Source organism: Globicephala melas, chromosome 2 (genome assembly GCF_963455315.2).
Source record: "Globicephala melas chromosome 2, mGloMel1.2, whole genome shotgun sequence".
NCBI classification, from domain to species: Eukaryota; Metazoa; Chordata; class Mammalia; order Artiodactyla; family Delphinidae; genus Globicephala; species Globicephala melas.
Window position 1 is genome coordinate 127,089,686 of NC_083315.2, and position 15,977 is coordinate 127,105,662.

Here is a 15,977-nt window from a genome sequence, read left to right on the forward strand (position 1 = left end):
TCACCATCATTCTCACCCACCCCGCTTTTTATTTAAGTTGCGGGCTTCCTATGCACCATGTACTATCATAAGCGTTTTAACGTATTGCTCCTAAAGCCTAATGAGTTGTGTGCTGTTTTTTCAACATCCTCATTTTACAGATTAGGAGAGTAAGACACAAAGATGGTAGATGGCTCACTCAAGATGAAACGTTCTGTAAGTAAGTGAGGGAGCCAGGATTTGAACTCGGTCTGATTGCAGCAAGTGAGCTGTTAATGTGCCAGCTTCAAAACGGTTGCTTCAGTGAGTTAAATAAAACCGTGGAGTGCTTATAAGTGAACGCTCCGTCTCATAAAACGTGAGGATGGTTTCTAAGAACGGATACACGGTGACCTCCAGGGTATCCGGATAACAACAACAACAAAAAGCAAAATATGGTAAAGGAGGGAACATAAGAATATATATACATATTTGTTTACTTGAATTTGTATTTTAAAAAACCTCTTAAAGGTAACACTGGACACACCAAAAAATGATTAACCTTTACGGCTGGAAGGGATAAAGATGGAAGTGAGACCTTTCTTTGTAGTGAGACTTCTGTCAATCAATGTATATGTTTTTCATATTCAAAAACAGAAAAGAAAAAAGTAAACAAAACTGAAAGCAGACCAAAACCAATATACCTGTATATTGAATTGGTAACGTAACATCACAGAGAAAAGTGATTTTTTTTTATTAAAGGGGGGGGGAATCTGTCCCCTTCTTTTTTTCTTAATTTATTTAATTTATTCATTTTTGGCTGTATTGGGTCTTTGTTGCTGTGCGCTGGTTTTCTCTAGTTGCGGCGAGCGGGGGCTACTCTTTGTTGTGGTGCGCGGGCTTCTCATTGCGGTGGCTTCGCTTGTTGCGGAGCACAGGCTCTAGGCGCGCGGGCTTCAGTAGTTGTGACTCGCGGGCTCTAGAGTGCAGGCTCAGTAGTTGTGGCGCACGGGCTTAGTTGCTCCACGGCATGTGGGATCTTCCCGGACCAGGGCTTGAACCCGTGTCCCCTTCATTGGCAGGCGGATTCTTAACCACTGCACCACCAGGGAAGCCCCAAAAAGTGATTTTTGAACACAGCTCTCTGTATATTTTCAGTGAAATACATTCCAATTACATTTTCAATCCCCTTTTCTCTTTCTTCTCCTGGGATCCCTATTATGTGTAGATTGGCCCACTTTATATTATCCCATAGGTGTCTTATATTGCTTTCAATTTTTTTTTTCATTTGGCTTTCTGTCTGCTGTTCTGATTGGGTGATTTCCATTATTCTGTCTTCCAGATCACTTATTCGTTCTTCTGCATTATTCATTCTGCTATTCATTGTCTTTAGTTCAGGTTTCATCTCAGCAAATGAATTTCCTAATTTTTCTTGCCTCCTCCTTATAGTTTCTAGTTCCTTTTTACAGTAATCTGCATTTCTGCTGATAAGCTTTCTTAATTCCTTCAGTATCTTCTTTACTTCCTTTTTGAACTCGGTGTCTATTAGACTGAAGAGGACTGTTTCATTGTTTGTTCCTTTAGGGGAATTCTCTGGATCTTTTAACTGGGAGTGGTTCCTCTGCTTCTTCATTTTACTTATATTTCTCTTACTCTGTGAATTTAGGAGAAACAATTATCTTCTGTAGTCTTGGAAGGCTATTTATATGCAGGAGCATCCTTGTATAGCTTGTATTGGTTTAATATTTTTGGCCCTAGGGCTGCTTTCAGTTTGGATGCTTTCCACCTCTTTCCTAAGTGTGTGCTGGCCATTATCCCCTTGATAGGGGGTGTGCAGGTATGGCAGCCGGCACAGGTTCCTGCGGGGGTGGGGGGGGCAGAGGCAGTGATTGTCGCCTGCTCCCAAAATATATTCCAATGACGAAAAACTGCAATGAAAATTTGAACTTTTATGTAAGAAAGGAGAGGAAATAAATATGGATAAATAAACAGTTGATTCTCATTATTCAAGGTGATTACGTTCTAGACAGTCACCACCAACACTGAATTAGCAAATAATCATTGCTCCTAGGGTAAGGGGTAAGGCTCCTCTGAGCCTCTGGTCACAGCATTTTCATCAACTTATCAGCACATAACCTTGCTTTATGTGTGTTTCTGTTTAAAGACATCTTTAATATATATTGTTGATTCATTAACATTGAACTCAGAGGCAGCAGCACTATAATTCATGCCTGAAGGAAGCTTATCTAACACATGTGTTTTCTTCCTAAGGCAAATGACAGCCTTCTTATGCCTTGGAACACTAGAAAGCACTTCATCACTATGCTTGGAGTCCATTTTAAACAGCAAAATCACCCAAGATTCTCTTGGAGGAAACCAGCTGCCCTCAAGCAGCTCTTGGAAAGGTCCATGTGTTAAGAAATCAAGGCCTCCTGCAACAGCCAGCACCAACTTGCCATCCACATGCCAGCAACTGTGAACAATTTCAGAAGCAGATCTTCCAGCCCTAGTGAAGTCTTCAGATGACTACAACTCTCTCCAGTATCTTGACTGCAACCTCAGAGAGACGAGGCTGAATCACCCAGCGAGGCTGTTCCTAAATTCCCAACCTACAAAAACTGTGTGAGGTGATAAATGTTGTTGTTTTTTTTGCGGTACGCGGGCCTCTCACTGCTGTGGCCTCTCCCGTTGCGGAGCACAGTCTCCGGACGCGCAGGCTCAGTGGCCATGGCTCACGGGCCCAGCCGCTCCGCGGCATGTAGGATCCTCCCGGACCGGGGCACGAACCCGCGTCCCCTATATCGGCAGGCGGACTCTCAACCACTGCGCCACCAGGGAAGCCCAGCCCCATGTTTTTTATTTATTCCCAATGAAATTTGGGAATCTTGAATATGGATTGGATATTAAATTATATTAAGTAATAACTTTTAATTACTTAAATGTGATAATAATATTGTGATTATATATATGAATGCCCCTATTTTTAGGAAATGAATGCTGAAGTGTAACTTTCAAATAATTCAGCAAAACGAAAAATGTAGACACACACATATAAACAAATATAAAGCTATTATGGAAATAGTAACAATTATTAAACTTAAGTGGAGAGTACACAGGTATTCCTTGAACTATTTTTTTCAACTTTTCTTTATGTTTGATATTTTTCATGTTAAGAAATTGAAGATAAAAGAATCTATCCCAATTTCCCAGCTTCCTCTCACAATCTGACAATGATTCCTTTTTCTCCCATAAATTTTCAATTTCTCTTCCCTATGACTCCTTCACCTGGCCGTAAAGTCCTAATACTTCAATGAAAACTAAATGCTGATGACTCCAAAATCCATATTTTCTCAAGCTTCAAATTCAACTCAATATGTGCCCAAATGAACTTACCATCATCCCTCCAAAGTCTGCTCCTCCTCCCAAGTTCACTACCCTGGTGAAGGACTCTACCCCTTCCACCCAGTGACTATGCTAGTAAACTAGGCAGCATCGTTGACACCTCCTTCTCCTTCATTCTCCATAAACCAATCAGCCAAGTCCCTTTGGTTCTACCTTTTAAGTATCTCTCAGACCCGAGCATTTCTTTTTTTTTCTTTCTTTCTTTTTTTTATTTAGCACAGGCTCCGGACGCGCAGGCTCAGTGGCCATGGCTCACAGGCCCAGCCGCTCCACGGCATGTGGGATCTTCCCGGACCGGGGCACGAACCCGTGTCCCCTGCATCGGCAGGCGGACTCTCAACCACTGCGCCACCAGGGAAGCCCATGACCTGACCATTTCTATCGCTATGGCTAGGGGCCTTACTAGGTTATCAGCCTCTCTAGTAGCAGGGACTGACCTGCCAACGGGTCTCTTTGTCTCCAACCTTGCCATCGGAATAAGCTTTCTAAAACATAATTCTTATTATGTCACCTCCCTCCGTTTCCAAATCTCATATTAGGATAAAGTGAACAAGCCATCTCTTTCTTCCTCTCTTGTTCCATCCGCCAGGAACACTCCCCTTCCTCTTCCCCTACATTTGCCTAAACAACTTCCATTCATCCTTCACTTCTTAGCTTAGACTTTACTTTCTCTTGGGAACCTTCCCTGACTCTCCCAGATCTGAGTTAGGGGCCCTCTTATGAAGCCCCAAGGTGCCCTGGACTTTTGCTATCATTACACTTACTGCAGAGCATGGTAGTTGTCTGTTTGCTGGTCTATAGCCCCAAACATACTTTAAGGTCCAGGAGGACAAGTAGGTCGTTTCAAAAATACAGTGCCAGTGTTACTAGTAACAAGCAAATGATACAGTGATAACTTTAAATATATGTATTTTTTTATTGAGGCATAATTTACATTGCACATACATAAAGAATACATGAGTTTCAATAAATGTATAAACCTATGTAATTACCACCCTAATCATGATATAGAAAATTTCCATCACCCAGAATATTTCCTTGTACTCAATTACATAAATCCCCTCTCCCTACCCCAAACAACTACTCTTCTGCTCTCTATTACCATAAATTAATTTTGTATATCTTGAATTTCATATAAATGAAATTATATAGCAGGTATTCTTTTGTGTCTAGTTTCTTTTTCTTTTAATATTTATTTATTTGGTTGTGCTGGGTCTTAGTTTTGGTGAGCGGGCTCCTTAGTTGTGGCAGGGGGACTCCTTAGTTGTAGTATGTGAACTCTTAGTTGTGGCATGCATATGGGATCTAGTTCCCTGACCAGAGATCAAACCCGGGCCCCCTGCATTGGGAGTGTGGAGTCTTAACCACTGTGCCACCAGGGAAGTCCCTCATCTGGTTTCTTTTTTTTTCAACATTATGAAGAACGATTGTCAAATAAAAATTGTAAGTATTTAAGGTGCACATGTGATGTTTTGATATATGTTTACATTGTGAAATGATTACCACAATCAAGCTAATTAGCATATTCATCACCTCACATAGTTACCATTTTGTGTGTGTGTGGTGAAAACACTTCAGATCTATTCTCTTAGAAAATTTCAAGTATACAATACATTATTATTAGCTATAGTCACTTGTAATACATTGCGTCTCTAGTATTTATTCATTCTATTACTGAAAGTTTGTACCCTTGACCAACATCTCCACATTTCTCCCAACCCTCAGCCACTGATAACCACCATTCTACTCTCTGTTTCTATGAATTGGACATTTTTAGATCCCACATTTAAGTCAGATCATGCAGGGACTTCCCTGGTGGTCCAGCAGTTAAGCCTCCACACTTCCACTACAGAGGGTGTGGGTTCAATCCCTGGTTGGGGAACTAAGATCCTACATGCCATGCAGCATGTCCAATAAATAAATAAAATAAGTGAGATCATGCAACATGTGCCTTTCTCTATCTGGCTTATTTCAATTAGCATAATGTCCTTCAGGTTCATTCATGTTGACACAAGTGTCAGGAATTCCTTCTTTTTGAAAGCTGAATAATATTCCATTGTATATGTATACCACATTTTCTTTATCCATCCATCCACTGACAGTTTGTTTCCATGTATCAACTATTGTGAATAATGCTGCAATGAACATGGGAGTACAGATATCTCTTAGAGAGAGTGATCTTTTTCCTTTGGATATATACCCAGAAGTGGGATTGCTAGATTATATGGTAGTTCGATTTTTAATTTTTTAAAGAACATCTATATTGTTTTCCATAGTGGCTGCACCAGTTTACATTCCCACCAACAGTGTACAGGGTTCCCTTTTCTCCACATCCTTGCCAGCACTTATTATATTTGACTTTTTGACAACAGCCATCCTACTAGGTGTGACAAAATATCTCATTGTGGTTTTGATTTGCATTTCCCTGATGATTAGTGATGTACATGTCGGTATTATACATCATGTACCTGTTGGCCATTCGTATGTCTTTTTAGGGAAAATATCTGTTCAGGTCCTTTGCTCATTTTTTAATCTTTTCTTTTCTCTACTGAGTTTTATGAATTCCTTATATATTTAAGATATTAACCTTCACTGGATATATTATTGGGAAATATTTTCTACCATTCTGTAGGTTGCCTTTTCATTTTGTTGATTGTTTCCTTTGCTGTGCAGAAGCTTTTTAGTTTGAGGTAGTCCCATGTGCTTATTTTTGCTTCTGTGGCCTATGCTTTTGGTGTCATCTCCAAAAAAAATCACTGCCAAGACCAATGTCAAGGAGCTTTCCCCCTGTTTTCTTCTAGGAGTTTTAGGGCTTCAGGTCTTATGTTTAAGTCTTTAATGCATTTTGAGCTTATTTTTGCATATGTTAAAAGGAATGCTACTCCTGGGGGACAGTCTTGGAGGGGAGAATGTAGAGAGGCGTCAGCAGAATGTCCTGAGGCTAGGACCTAAGGAGAGAAGGCCAGCGGAAAGGTGATCAAGACTCTCTTCTTGACCAAACTCTAGTCAAGCTCCTCTGAGCCCTATTCTCAACTAAGCCTCAACCTTAGCTTGTAAAATCTGACTCTTGGCACAAACGATTTCGTCCAGACCCCGCGCCCCTGCCATACTAAGAGACTTGAACAAGCACCAGCATAGTTTCTAACAGCTCAAGGCCACACCCCTAGAATGACTCCAGTGCCCCTTAGAGTGCCTGCCTGCCTGAAAAAGCTCAAGGCTGCCAAGAGAATTTACTGTTTGTTCCGGCCCCAAACCTGGTGATAGGCAGATAGGCCCCTGAACCCTCCCTCCAACGCCCCCTTATAGCAGTTACTTTATTTTGTTTTTGTTTTTGCGGTAAGCGGGCTTCTCACTGCTGTGGCCTCTCCCGTTGCGGAGCAAAGGCTCCCGATGCGCAGACTCAGCGGCCATGGCTCACGGGCCCAGCCGCTCCGCGGCATGTGGGATCTTCCCGGACCTGGGCACGAACCCGCGTCCCCTGCATCGGCAGGCGGACTCTCAACCACCGCGCCACCAGGGAAGCCCGGCAGTTACTTTAGAAAGCTTGCAATTATACATCCTTTCTCTGCCTTTGAGGTGTAAATTTACCAAACAAAACTGTTTCTCCAAGCATCTGAGAGCTCTTTGAAATGCAAACATATAGGGAGATAATTCTTACTCTTGCTCCCCAGCCCTGTGGGAAGATAAAGGCCTAATTTTAGTGGGTGCCTTGCCTTAACTTGCATCACTGCCTCTAGTCATAAAGATAGAAGTTTGTTTCTTCTCTGGATATGCTCCAATTAACACGCCCAGATGGCCTAGCCACAGGGATCAACCCTCTTCAGCGCCCCTCAGTGCCTTCCCTCGGTACACTGAAAGCTTTAAAAAGTCTCCTGCCTTCAATTTCCACAAAGTTCAGTTCAGTTCACAGTGCATCCTCTTCCCCATGACAATAGTTTGTTACTGAACAAAATCTATCCTTGCTTTTTTAACTAGTGTCCGACCTGGTTTGTCTCTGACAAGGCCAAAATGGTGGCATGGCTGATGAGGTTTTAAGAATGAGGGTAATCATGTTCTGTTTGAAACTATTTTCTTTCTGTGATATAAACCCCTTCTCTGTCATCTTTTTACTTTTACCTTTTACTTCAGTGAAATTTAGTAGAAATACAAATGACCTTTAAGAGTGGGTTTTGGGGCTTCCCTGGTGGCGCAGTGGTTGAGAGTCTGCCTGCCAATACAGGGGACACGGGTTCGTGCCCCGGTCCAGGAGGATCCCACATGCCGTGGAGCAGCTAGGCCCGTGAGCCATAGCCGCTGAGCCTGTGCGTCTGGAGCCTGTGCGTCCGGAGCCTGTGCTCCGCAACGGGAGAGGCCACAACAGTGAGAGGCCCGCGTACCACACACACACACACAAAAAGAGTGGGTTTTGAAAGAAAATACAATGTGCTTCTATGTTTTTCATGTCTGGGGTGATGTGAAATAACATGCTTCATGGGGAGAAGATCCATAAACCTGTAAATGGAATTATTCCAGTAGCAGTAGGAGTTTAAAGCCAGAGGTGACTATGAGATTATAGCCCTAAGAATTCACAGAAGTCTTGGAGAGGGCTTTGGCATTCCACTGCAGGTGGAAAGGGAGTTTCTGGGACAAAGGACCACCAGGTTCCATTCGTTAATAACAACAATGAGAGCTGGTCTCAGCACCCCCAGAGCTAACGTGTCATTGCTAGGGACACAGGGTGCCATCTGGAGACGGACCCCACCTCACCCCTGGAAATGGAGGTCAAGGCCAGTGCTCAGGAGGGGTTATTACTACTGCTACTACCATTTATGAGCACCCACGTTACACCAGAGCTGTCCTATGGGCCATCTGCCTTTATGCCTTCAGTCCTGATCGCCTCCACGCCCCCACCGCCAATCCAAAGTAAAAGTTCTAATAATCAAGTTACATTATTTACTCCCCTGCTTAAGACCCTTTGGCCTTACAGTTAAAGTTCAGACTCTTTAACCTGACAAGGCTGCAAGATGGACTATTCCAGCTTTATCCTTGGCTGCTCCCTGCAAGCATTCTACACTCATAGGGAACTATTTATACAACTTGTATGAAAACCTTGTGTCTCCTTTTGTGCGCCCCCGCCGCCCAGTGATCGTGTATTTCCTTTCTGCTTTTCTGCTGTATTTTGTTCACGTTTCTACTATTGCCACTTCTCATCCCACACTGCATGCATTTCTTTACATCTCTTTCCCTCTAACTGGACTTTGAAGTCCCTGTGGTAGAACTACGTCTTATTCATCTTAAAATTCATTTTGTTTATTCATTCAGTCAACAGATATTTATTATCTACATATTTAGTATTTCTTTGGTGTCTACTACTACAAGGCTCTGAGGAATCAATCATACTTGATTCCTTCAGCGTTTGTGTTTAACAGGGCCTCAATACCAACTATCTACAGCAAGCAGGCACTTAATAAATATACACCGAATAAATGAACTTGTTCTGAGTGGTGGGCAGCCACGTTCTCTTCAAAGGGTAACTCTGGACAAGTGCATTTTTAGACGTTGGTATAATTATTTTCTTCCTTCCTGGCCCTAGTTTTACTTCAGTACATCATTTTATAGCAAGGGTTAACCAGCTTTTTCTGGAAGGGGCCAGACAGTAAATATTTTTGGCAGTGGGAGATTTCTGGTCTTTGTTGCAGCTACTCAGCTCTGTCTACTCAACTCTGTGGCTTACATCAGCGGCCATAGACAATACTTAAACGAATGAGGGTGGTTGTGTGGCAATAAAACTTTATGTACAGATGCTGAAATTTGGATTTCTATCATGTTCATGAGTAATATCATTCTTCTTTGAATTTTTTTCAACCATTCAAAATGTTGAACTGTTCTTAGCTTGTGGGTGCTACAAAAGCAGGCAGCAGAAAGATTTGGCCTGCAGGGCCGTAGTTTGCTGGCATACGTTTTAGAAAATTCTTAATTTATATATATATATATATATATATTTTAGTTTCTTATGTCAGGGCTGAAAGTAAGCTCATCACACGAGATGAATTGTGCAGAAACACAGCAGTAGAGGGCTGCTGCTCTCTCAGGCAATAACAGCGCCGTCTCATCCTGCTGTGGTGACTTTTATTTAAGCATTATCTAAGTTTACATCTTAAGACTTGTTTTCTTAACATTCCAGAAACACCAAAGCAGCCAGATATGCTTTTACTGATTATACAATAAACAATGGGCTTTCTTAAGAACATGCCGTGCTTCGTCCTTGAACCGCAAAAGCAGCACAAGGACATTTCCTTGTGTTCCCATTATTCTGATTATACTGAGGACATTTCATGGATCAGTGCCCAAAGCACTCAGGACTGCTTGCAGTTCTGGCTTTTTCGCACGCACCCAGCTTGCCGGGGGGACTCATGGGTCACGTCTCCTTCCACGTCCTCAGTTATTTCTCTACATTTCCCCCTTTTTGTTTTGCAGCTCGTGCAGCATCAAGGAGAACACGGCAGCTTGTTGCGATGTTACATGGCAGGTGGCTTGCAATCGTCGTCGGACTACAATTAAACATATGATTATTATTATAATAATCATTAACAATCCTGCGGTAGAACCAAATAAAGCATGTAATTTAGACATAGGATTTAAATTAAGTCCTTGAATAATTCCAGTCGATACTTTTTGCGAATTAAGTCGTTGTAATCTCTTCTGAAGTTTGTTGAATTTCCCCTTGTAAGTTCACAATTTCTTCTGTCAAATTTTTGTGATGTAATAGATTTTTTTTTATTTTTTCCCAGGGGAATGCAGACTGATTATACGGAACCGAAGTGACACAAAAGGTACTTTGATTCCAGTCACAACGTAGCTTCACTTGTCTTTGTAAATTCACAAGTTGGTCTCCCAACATAACCACAGCTTGTTGTAAGTCTGCTATTTCCGACTGTATTTCCGAATCAATTTGTCGTTGAGAGGACCAAAGCATTTCAGAATTTTTATGCCAATCAGTTATATAATCAACGGTCTGAATAGATTGTTCTAAAGCAACTCCAGCTACTGCAGCAGTAGCTGTTATGGATATAATACCTATGACAGCTGCAATCAACATTCCTACGAATCTTTTACTTCTTTTTAATGCATCAGCTAAATATTGCAAAACAGCCATAGGGAGAGATTCTTGCCATTCCCTTCCAAGATTAACAGGAAGCCAAAGACCTGTCCGAGCTCGTAAAATATACAAACTTTCAGTAGATATGTTAAAAGATATACTAGAGTTAATGCAGGTATACAGAGCGCAATTTTTACATATTATAATACCTAGAGTCTTATTCCATTCAGCTGGTCCTTTTAACAATATATAAGGTAATTTCACACAACCACGAGTATACCGAGTAACATTTTTATGAAAAGTCAAACTATAATGTCCAGATTTGTTAGCCATACGTCCTACCCAAGCATTAATCTTTTCCAAATCTGCCATAAGCTTCCACAAATCCTTTTGGATAGGAAATCCATTTAAATGAGGACCAGGAGGAGAAAACCCTCCAGCATGCCATACTATGGTATCATTAATAGTATTGCTATTAATAGTGTTATTCTCTCTATGCCAGTGTAAATTCTTCAGACCCCTTTTTCCTCGGGCAGAGCCAAAAGGGTTCCAATCAATGACGCTTCCACCTTTTCTAAAGGCCAATATGAAGGCCATTCAGACTGTTTTATTATAGACACATCAGCTCCCGTATCAAAAAGGCCCGTAAATTTCACATTATTATTGAAGGTAATCGTTAATTGGGGACGTTGATCGTTGATAAAGGATTGCCAAAAAACATTTTTTCCCGTGGTGCCGAACCCCCCAGCACGCTTTACCGGGGCGGCTGCTTGTTTTATATATGATAACAGTAACAATTGAGCAATTCTTTGTCCCTTATTAAATTCTATAGGTTTTGTAACAGAAATCATAATAGAAATTTCTCCATTATAAACCTCATCAATAACTCCAGTATGAACTGTTATACCCTGCAGAGTCAAACTACTTCGTCCTAATAATAGTCCCACGGTTCCTGCAGGTATAGGCCCATAAACTCCTGTAGCTAATTTATGAACTCCTCCTGCTGGCGTAAGGATACACTCTCGAGGAGCAATTAAGTCAACGGCAGCACTGCCGCTGGTAGCATGCATGAGATCAGTAACTAAGAGCCGATGTTGAGATTGTCCTGTAGTGTCTGATGAAAGCTGCCATTGCTTACTGGATACTGTTGAGAATTTACTGTCGCTTTCCCCGTATTGTTGTTGCGGCCCCGGGTTGGGCCTAACTTCCCGTTTCCCGAGATATTATCTCGTGGAGGCAAAAGATTTCCGAACTTATCCTTTTTGGAACGGCATTCATTAGTGCAGTGTCGTCCTTTACCACACCGGCGACACATACCAGGTGCCTGCTCATTCTTAACCTGTTTTGATATTTGGCCTTGCCCTTTTCGACAATCTCGCCTCATATGTCCGTACTTTCCACAATTGTAACATTTAGTACGATTATCTTTCATTCCTTCAGTTATGGCAGCTGCAAGTAAATTGGCATGATAAGTAGGAGATCCAATATCATGGCAAGCTTTTATATATGGTTCAAAGTGGAGAGTTTACAGCTCGTAAAGGCCGCAATGCCTTCTGGCATTCAGGATTTGCATTCTCAAAGGCCAAGGATCGTAATAATAAATCTTGCACATCTATTTGTGCTACATCTCTTTGAATGGCTGCACGCAATCTAGACAAGAAATCAGTGTAAGGCTCACCAGGCCCTTGCATTAACTTAGTAAAAGATTGTGCTGTTTTTCCAGGGGGTTCCACTCGTAGCCATGCTCGCAAACAACACATACGTATTTGAATGATTCGTAAATCGTCAAATTGAGCTTGAGCTTGTAGATTACTAAATGCGCCTGCTCCTATTAATTCATCTAAAAGTGGCCCTGGAGGATTACGGGCCGCATTAGTCCTTGCCATGTTTTCAGCTTCTTTTTTCCACCAAGTCTTAAACTCCATATATTGTCCAGGTTCAAGAACAGTCTTGGCAAGCGCCTCCCAATCCTGAGGAATTAATATGTTTTCGGAAGCATACCCAGACAAAAGACCTTGAACATAATTAGAATGCATCCCATATGCATTAACGGCTTCTTTTAGCATTTTTAAAAATTTTAAATCATGAGGGTTATACTCAACGTTCATATATCCATTCGGAAATTGATTGTTAGCCGGCATAGCTTGTCTAACAATAGGGAAAGCAAAAAATGGTTCAGAATATTGCTTTTCTTCCTTATTCATCGCTTCTTCCAGTAAAAGTTTATTAAATTCAGGTTTTAGAGGAAATCGAAACTGACAAGAGGCTCCAACAGGATAAGCTGCTAATTCTAAAGGAGGAGCTGAAGGAATAGTAGGACATGTCTCCTGATATGAAGGGGTGGTAGCATTGTTTTTATTTTCTTCCAATTTAGTCATCAAATCTTTCAAATTTGAAAGTATATCAGAAATCTCATTCTGTTGAGAAAGTGGCATCTCATTTTGTTTGCTAGCTTGCTCCCGATCTTTATCATCATCAGAAAAAGCCCCTTCATCACTGGAACCCGAAGAATCCTCTCCTGTCTCAGACATAAGAGGAGGAAGCGGAGGAAGGTCCTCTATAGGAGACTCACGGAATAGAGTACGAAAAGCAGCAGAGTGATCGGGAGCAGAATTCAAACGCTGAGGGCGCGCCCCATTTTCACTTTCAGTCTCAGATTGTAATGATTCCAGGGCAAGGGAAATTAGAATACAGAGAGACCAGATACTAACAGATATAGGGTCTCCATACTGATGAGCTCTTCTTAATGCTCGCATAACCTGTTTCCAAACTTTTAAATTCAACTGGTTATGACCAGTAGGTTGAAACCAGTAACAATGTTTACGAATCCCCGCAAACAATTCATCAAAAGATTCTTGTTTCACTTTCACTCCAGAACTCCGTAGTAACTGTTTTAGGAGTCTAATGTATTGACATTCCACTGAGGGAGAATTCCCCATGACTCTACTCTTCCCGGAGGTTTCGCTTTTCTCTTTTAGCGTACAAAAATCCCCTTCGGTCCCGCGTGACCTCGATGCTTACCTTCAGGTCCCTGTTCGGGTGCCAAATGTTGTAGTTTCTTATGTCAGGGCTGAAAGTAAGCTCATCACACGAGATGAATTGTGCAGAAACACAGCAGTAGAGGGCTGCTGCTCTCTCAGGCAATAACAGCGCCGTCTCGTCCTGCTGTGGTGACTTTTATTTAAGCATTATCTAAGTTTACATCTTAAGACTTGTTTTCTTAACATTCCAGAAATACCAAAGCAGCCAGATATGCTTTTACTGATTATACAATAAACAATGGGTTTTCTTAAGAACATGCCGTGCTTCGTCCTTGAACCGCAAAAGCAGCACAAGGACATTTCCTTGTGTTCCCATTATTCTGATTATACTGAGGACATTTCATGGATCAGTGCCCAAAGCACTCAGGACTGCTTGCAGTTCTGGCTTTTTCGCACGCACCCAGCTTGCCGTGGGGACTCATGGGTCACGTCTCCTTCCATGTCCTCAGTTATTTCTCTACATGTATATACATGTATATATACATATATATTTAAAGTCCTCTCTCTCTCTCTCTCTCTCTCTCTCTCTCTCTGGATAACTATCTCTACTAGAGGTTGAATGGAAAAGGCAAACCCTCACAAAGCATTAATGTATTAACATATTGATTTAAGTCACAGCAGCATCAAGCCCATGGACCAGAAGTCCACTGAGCCACTGCATAAGGTACACAGGTTGTTCCGCCCACACAACACAATCGCAAGTGACACGAAATCAGCGGGTGGCAGGGTTGCGGAGAAGCCAAGGCACCTCCCTGCCCACTCAGACCTCAAGCATCCCTAACTGGCGACGCCGCCCCAGGCTCGGCTTCCCGGGCGGGCTTCGGCACGGCGCAGCCGCACTGGTGCCGCCTTCCCACCAATCTCGACCCTCGACGCGTTCCGTTCGTGCGTGGAGGAGCCGGGCGGGAGGAAAGGCCGCTCCGTGGGCAGGGGGCTGCATCGCGCAGAGCGGCTGGACCGAGCGACGGCGTGGATGGCGGACTCCCAGCTGTTCTGCGTGGCCGAGGAGCGCAGCGGCCACTGCGCAGTGGTGGACGGAAACTTCCTCTACGTGTGGGGGGGCTACGTGGTAAGGGGAAGAGGCGGGACGGGGCGGACTCGCGCCGGGAGCCCGCCCGGCTTCTCGGCCAGAGTGGCCGCCGAGCACCCGCCCACACCCGGCCCCTACGCGGGGGCCGGTCCGCGGACCAGGCCGGCGCGCCCGGTGCCCCCCGCACCCCGCCCGGCCCTCCGCCATCGGCCGCTCTCCCGCCGCGCCAGGGCTTGACGCCGCGCCGCCGTTGCTTCCACTAGGAAACTAGCCTTCAAACCCCAGTCCGGGGCTCTTCCCACTCTCCAGTTCCCCCGGTCCTCGCAGCTGGCCGATAACCCGGCTTACCCAGCACTCAGTCGGTTACTGCGCGATTGATGATCATTTTTAACTGCTTGCGCAGACTCAAAAAAGCCCACCAAGGATGCCGTGCTATATTATTTTGTAAATATTTACTTATGCCCGCGGCGCGATCCGAAATATCGAAATCACTGAAGCATTTAAGTGTTTCTAAGTAATTTTTAGTGGCATTCCTTTACCAAGGGGTAATTACGAAATTTTTTCGAGTCTCAAAACAGACTTGTATTAGCAACTATATACTTAAGAGTATTATGCTTTAAAATTCTCACTACAGTGGAGGTTTGTATATGTGTATTTGTTTTGTCTCTATAATCGTAGGATAATAGAATCAAGGATTCTAGAGATGGAAAACAACCCCTTTAGTTTACAGATTAAAAAAAAAGAAAAGCGAGCCATCTGGAGTTCTACTGGATGTAGAACCTACATTTTTCTGACTGACTCGATGCTATTATGTGACAGATGTAACATGACTGAATCGCTCACTGAAATAAAGAACATACTGTATATGTTAAATGATTCTCAGATCCAAGTTGGTTTTTGTTGTTGTTTTGTTTGTGTGTTTATTTTTAATTTGATTCAGTATCAGGATGAGAAAATCAGAACTCACATTTGAGTGCCTACTATACGTGGCATGTGCTAGGAAATCTCATATCCCTAATCTTGTATAATCCTTACCGTATCTTGTAAGGTAAGTAATGTCCCCATTTTAAAAATAAGGAAGATGAATCAGTAAGAGTAAATAATTTGAATGACCGTTTGACCTCAAGGGCAGCAGATTCCAACATAGGTATATTGGATTTCCAAAGGCTATTTTTTCTATGATAAACATAAATTAGGTGACTATGCTCTCTTAAGGTCTAATATTTCCACCATTTGTTCTTGATGAAAAAGCAGTCTATACATAATGATGGTTTTTGCAGAAGAAATATTTTGATTGTTTTTGAGCTCTGCCACTTGAAGATGTACAGGTGTCAAACTTCATCTGCTATATTGGTTCTTAATATTGTAAAAGTTAAATGAAAAAAAAACTCACTTAAAATAGTAATCTGTAATATCTTATATCTTGTGACAGTATAGATTTCTGTTAAGCCCATAACTGAAATGTCTG

General features: G+C 42.5%; 1 protein-coding gene and 1 long non-coding RNA gene across 5 annotated transcripts in view; one reads left to right on the top strand and one right to left on the bottom strand.

Moving 5' to 3' along the window:
• Positions 1-9,451: 9,451 nt before the first annotated feature.
• Positions 9,452-14,229, bottom strand: LOC132596865 (uncharacterized). The gene is made up of 2 exons (XR_009563126.2): positions 13,460-14,229; positions 9,452-9,890 (listed from the first exon to the last, which is right to left on the bottom strand). It is a non-coding gene; the product is annotated as an uncharacterized lncRNA (long non-coding RNA).
• The window catches only part of KLHDC1 (kelch domain containing 1), a 57,923-nt gene continuing 52,084 nt past the window's right edge, over positions 10,139-15,977 (top strand). For 3 of the 4 annotated variants that reach the window (XR_009563123.2, XR_009563122.2, XM_030854904.3), the window contains exon 1: positions 14,106-14,548. Coding sequence is in view for 1 of the 4 variants with exons in the window: in XM_030854904.3 (XP_030710764.1) it covers positions 14,453-14,548 (96 nt within the window). In the remaining 3 variants the exon portion in view is untranslated. Of the gene's footprint in view, positions 10,173-14,105; positions 14,549-15,977 lie in introns of those variants that run through there. The other variant, XM_060294786.2, reaches the window with a different exon arrangement.